Genomic DNA, 5,699 nt, shown 5'->3' on the forward strand with positions numbered 1-5,699 from the left:
TAATGGGACATAAGGAAAACGTGCAGAAATCTCTGGAATAAAAAAACAACAGCATTTAAAACCAGAAACCACTGCAGAAATCAGTCAGTTGATACCTAAGGGAGTTCTGTCTCCAGTAATCTTCCAGCTTCCTTTCCTCTGATTTATGGACTCTCTTCCTAAGTTATGTCAGGGCTGTGAGAAGTGGGGACTGAAGAAGGAGATGGAATTTCTCTATCATTATTTCTGGGGATGGTAAACATGGCATAGTTTTAATGTGTAGGGGTCATCTACTTGTTATAACATAGTATAGGTATAGCTTGCAGTATTGTCACATGCACACACACAGTGCAACCGAGGCACCGTGTAATAGAGTTCCTTAGAGAGAGGAAACTGGTTTGCTTAACAGACTCCTTGGGCATATCTACACATGACACTATGTCACCATAGCAATTCACTACAGCGATATAGCATCCACAGGTGTCTACACATGACCAGCAGCTGCTTCACCATAGTGGTGCACTCCCCCATTATAGTGCACCGCTACTGTGAAGTAGCTGCTAAAAATAACCATGCACTGCAGATATGGTGCAGTACAGGCAGTTACTGCACCATGCTTTACTACTTCCTTTTGAGAGTATTAAAGCATAGCACAGTAACAACATCACCATACGGCAATGTGTAGATGCACCCCTTGTCAGATAGCTATAAGGACTGATGCTGTTTGACTCCACATGAATCCAACAAGCTTTTCTTAGCCAGAAGTTGTCTTGGGGGTTTAGGACAGAAGGATCATTAGGATTCCCATTAGAGAACACCTTGGGGAGAAAGACGTGGATGTCAAGGGTGATGGAAGACTTCCAGAATTCTCTGTGATTCAGCTCTTCAAAAGAGAGAGCACAAGGGTTTCCCTATTGTAAAGGGAGATTGGTGTTGTTGTTTTTTTAAACTACGCTCTACCCCCAGTTTTCTATATACATAATTTGGGGGTGAGTGTGGGTTACTACTAAGTGTTTTGTTGCTACATGATATATATAAACTATTGGTCTTTGATCCTCCCGAGGATTGGCATAACAGTTTTAAATGAAGGCAGTGAAGTGTTCCCTTCCTGGCTCAGTTCTCATTACAGAAATGCCAGATAAATGGGAATGATTTGCTCAGCAATCAAGGAGCACAGAAACCAAGCTACCATGGACTGGATTACATCCCTTCAGTACACATTGAAAGCCACTGGTGTGAAAATGTTTGTATTATACAGATGTTTCCACTGTGGCTGGCTAGGAGGAAAAATGTGCTACTTATTTCTAATGCTGTCAAACTCAAATTTCCTAATTTTGGTGGTGTACGCATCAAAAATAGTTGCTGAAAACTGATATTCAGCAAAAGGATTCAGGCAATCTTAGCTTTCATGCTTTTTCTATATCACAGAGTATGAGACAAGATGGTTAGAAGAAATTCAGGGAACTCTTCTGATAGTTTTTACTCTGTACTGTATATGTTGCTGTTGTAGTCTAGACATGGATACAGTCTTCAAACTTCCTATTTTAGGGATAGATCATATGTAGCTATTAATGTTGATGAGCCTTGACTCATCAAGATTAATCCCAGAGTGGTTTTGTTTGAGTGGATGTCCAATATGAATAAGTATTGCACAATCTAGCATTTTAGACTGCAGACAGAAGTTACATATACACCAGTTTAAGTGATCAGAAACGTGTTTAAACCTGTAAGAAAACAGAAGTTCAGTGCAGATCAACCAGTTTCAAAATGGCTGAACCTGGCTTAGGATAAACCTGATTGAATGTAGTGTCAGATGTAACTGATTTAGGTCAAACTGGTTTACAGAATTTCTGTCCCAGACCCCTTCCTGTTTCAAGTCAAATCAGAGTCTCCCAGCATGCTTTGCAGCCTTGGGCTGTGCTGTGCTGTCTACTCCAGAGAGCAGGGTTGGCCCCACCCCTCTGTTCCCTAGCTGGAGCAGTGAGGACTAGCTCACTGGCCTCACTGGCCCTGCAAGACAAACCGTGGCTGGGGTCTGAGGCCAGGGAGGGGGGTTAAATTTACCTTCCCCCAAGTACAGAGCTGCCATGCCCTGCTGGCTTACTTAGTGCTGGCTGCAACTGGACTACAAATCCCAGAGGCACCTAGAAGCAGGAAGAGGAAGTGATGAGCAACCCTGCAGAGTCATGCTGCTATGATTGTAGACTGCACATCCTAAAGGCCTCAGGAGCAGCAGGAAGAGGCACAGCCCGTGCTGGCTACGTATCAGAGAGCCATGCTCTAGCATCCCCTGGCTTCTGGCTTGAGCCACTGCAGGCATGTGGTTGCATTTCCTGAATCAAACTTGAATGCCTGTTCATTTGCTTATTGGTTCAGTCTTTGCAACTTAGACTAACCTGCAAAGACTGAACCAATTCAACCTTGGGGTTTTTGACTGTCTGTACTTAGTCTTAATGACTGTCAGAGCACTAAGGTGACATTTATCTGGTTGTACATTTCAGAGTAATGTTCATAGGAAGATATTGACTTTTATCTTTTACCCATCAGGATGTAACTTCATATGGGTAAATTTTATTCTGTAGCCTGTAGGTATGTGCCAGTAAGAGTAAACTTGTAACATGGAGCAGCCTCTTGGGCACAAAGAGCTGTTTAACAGTACAACTCCCAAGCTCTTACTGCTTCTTTTTTTACTCTGGTTTCTGCTTTTACTTGTTCTTCTGGTTTGGTAGTTACTATTGCACCTTATGCTGTCAAGTGTCAGCACTCTGCAGAAACTTCTAGATTCTCTTGTACTCATAGGTTGCATCAATGTTTATTTTCTATGATTCCAGTAGGATACAGATATTTCACTTTCTCTCCTGATAGGTATATTTCCATGTGCCTTTTAAGTGTGCTGTTGATTCTGTAAAATTATTTAGAAATGTATATGTGATCTTCATATATTACTCTCTCTTCTTCTTACCTTAGCTTTTCTCTGTGTTTTAAAATACTAGCTAATTATGAACAATTACCTTTCTCTCCCAGTATCTTCTCTTAAGCTATATTTTATTTTGAAATTAGCTAATTACAGATTTCCATGGTTAGGCTGATGATTACATTATTTTTAGAAACAACTAAAACTGTCCCTGTAGGTTACATCAGTTAACTTTTGTCTCTAGAATTGCAAATATTAGCCAAATAGTGACCATTTTATCTTAACCACAATTCTTTTGGAATCCCATTCGTTAAGCTTCTATGGATTGACAGAGCAGTAAAAGTGAAGCAAGCATTGTAAATTGTGTAATGGTTGTAATTATCTGAATATTGATTGTGGTGTTATGGTTACATGTTGTGAAGTTATGAGTGGGAGGCAGGTAGAGCACAAAGATTCTCAAAGCCAGCTTTAATTTTTATATTTCAGTTTTTCATTTTTGAGAGAGAGAACAGAAACCTTGCCCTTGTTTAGAGCTGATGTATTTGTACCTAGTACAGTTGGGGAATTCTTCTTTCCCTATGACAAGAGTTCCCCAAACTGAAGGCCGAATTATGCAGAATAATGCATTGATTTAATGCAATTTAAATTTTAAGGCCAGATTGTACTGCGTTTTCATGTGCATTATGCAAAAATCTGAGAGTGGTGGATAATTACAGACAGATTAAAGCCAAGGAAAACTTTGTAATGTTTAAACTGACATTTGTTAGAGTAAAATTTATTAATTGACTTTCAGATTTCATTTATAAAGTTCCTTTTCACTGTTGTAATAACATACTCTCACATGTGTAAAATCAGCAGATTAAGGAATTCATTTTCCAATCAGAGAGTATAGGGCACCCATCACTTATTATAGGAGCACTATATACACAGTTCTACATTACAGCAGCCTCTGGGTTATGGCTTATAAGAAATTGTAGAAATAAAAGGTGTAAAGGGCTCCCTTTCACTTTGCCCCCTCACTGGAGTAGATTCCATTTTTCTCCAGCTAGTTTCTCCACACAGCTTATAAATTAACCATAACAGGAAAGCTGATGTATAAATATCTTTTGCAGTGTTTCACAGCCATGCTTTTTCACATCTTGCAAAACTAGATCATAAACATGCTTAGAACATCAGTGTTGGTATTTTTTAAATTGCAGTGTATTTGGTCAGTAATTTCATAATGCTAATACTGTTTCCCTTTTTATTAATAACTTACAGGAAATATGTTTGGTATTTTTAAAAGATGTTTGTGAAGCTTGAGAATATATATGGAAAAGAAATTGAATGAGTTAACATGCCACACAATATACCCATTGATTCATTTGCATCAATTGTTGTATCCCACTACAGGCAGAGAATTCAGCGTTGGCTCTGGAAAATGAAAATCAAAGACAACAGTATGAAAGGTGCCTTGATGAGGTAAGCTAAATGGAAAGGTCTTATGACATAGCACCTTAATACTAGGGTTCCCTCTGTCACTCACAAAGTTTACATTTATTCTTCAGTTTCTCATTATCTCAATCTAATGAGATTATTATCTCATTAGAAATTATCTCCATCTAATGAGATAATTGCCCAGTGGCATCTCATAACGTCATACTTAGCACTACCAGTGCAGGGCACGCTTTTTTGACCTTGCCTTCTCTAGCATAAACACTCTTGGCCTGAGAAGCTAGCCAAAATGTCAGGCTTTACAGGTTTATATTTCATTAGGGGAAGAAAATGACCCCACAGGTCAGGGGTATGTTTAGTGTACTCTGGTATTTATAGAGATCTAGACAAACAACAGCAAGTGATTTACTTGTTCAGAAATCCCAAACCCTATCTTTCTTTCATGTTCCAGACCAAAAGCACTGTGTCTCCACAAATGCACAACTGCTTTCCCCACTGCCTGTTCTCTTTCTCACCATCAGCACACGACACTTGACCAATGAACCTCTAGCTGCAATACTTGCAATCAGGAGACTCCCTCCCTCCCAGTCTGTGTGGCTTAGCTTCTGATTAGGGCTTGCCATTTAAAATTAGAGAGTGCAATTCACTCATCAATTATTACATGACTGCGACGCACATTGTAGCGGCCTCTGGCTCAGGGTTTATAAGGCCTTAGCATTGGTTTCCATTGTTTCCAGCTATCACTATAAAAAGGTCCAAAAGAAAGGTGTATCTTATACATTAAAGCCAAGGAAGAAAAATAATTGATATCAGATGCTGCTAACATGAAGAGGACACCATCATTTTGTCCTGGCAGCATCCCCATGTGCAGGGGCGTGCACTTGCAGTGGCACAGAAAGTAGCGGCACAACTGTTTGCTGCTGCACATGCCCCTGCACCTGTGCTGTGGTGCAGGGCATAATGCCTCACTCTGTGCAAACTGCTCTTTCCCCACTGCTCCCAGCCCATGTCATGCTGGAGGAGCTGGGGTGGACCTAGAAGAGAGTGGACATTCTGGCCAGCAGCCAGAGAGTCTCCCTGGGGCCTCCACTTGAGGTTTGAGGCACCGCAAACCACACATATGCACTGATCTGGGTACACCCTAGGTGTCTGATAAAACCCGAAGATGCTGGGGGAGTTGGCAGCTCCAGGTATGAAATAATAAGGAAGAGAACGTGTGGCAGTACAGACCAGCAGCTGTTGCACAGGTCCCGTGTATGCTGGGACCTCAAAGGGCCACTGAAGAAGGGGGCTGTAGTGACCCACCTTCTCTTCTGCCATCCTTCCCTGTGCTTCCCCTCCAACCCCTTTGTCTCAGTCCTTCAAGAAATGC

General features: G+C 41.0%; 1 protein-coding gene across 8 annotated transcripts in view; it reads left to right on the top strand.

Moving 5' to 3' along the window:
• The window catches only part of NCKAP5 (NCK associated protein 5), a 962,935-nt gene that overhangs the window by 779,171 nt on the left and 178,065 nt on the right, over positions 1 to 5,699 (top strand). For all 8 annotated transcript variants that reach the window (XM_019522509.1, XM_019522508.1, XM_019522512.1 and 5 more), the window contains one exon: positions 4,286 to 4,354. In XM_019522509.1, the coding sequence (XP_019378054.1) occupies positions 4,286 to 4,354 (69 nt within the window). The remainder of the gene's footprint in view (positions 1 to 4,285; positions 4,355 to 5,699) is intronic.

Source organism: Gavialis gangeticus, unplaced genomic scaffold, assembly GCF_001723915.1.
Source record: "Gavialis gangeticus isolate Ggan-Ray unplaced genomic scaffold, GavGan_comp1, whole genome shotgun sequence".
NCBI classification, from domain to species: Eukaryota; Metazoa; Chordata; order Crocodylia; family Gavialidae; genus Gavialis; species Gavialis gangeticus.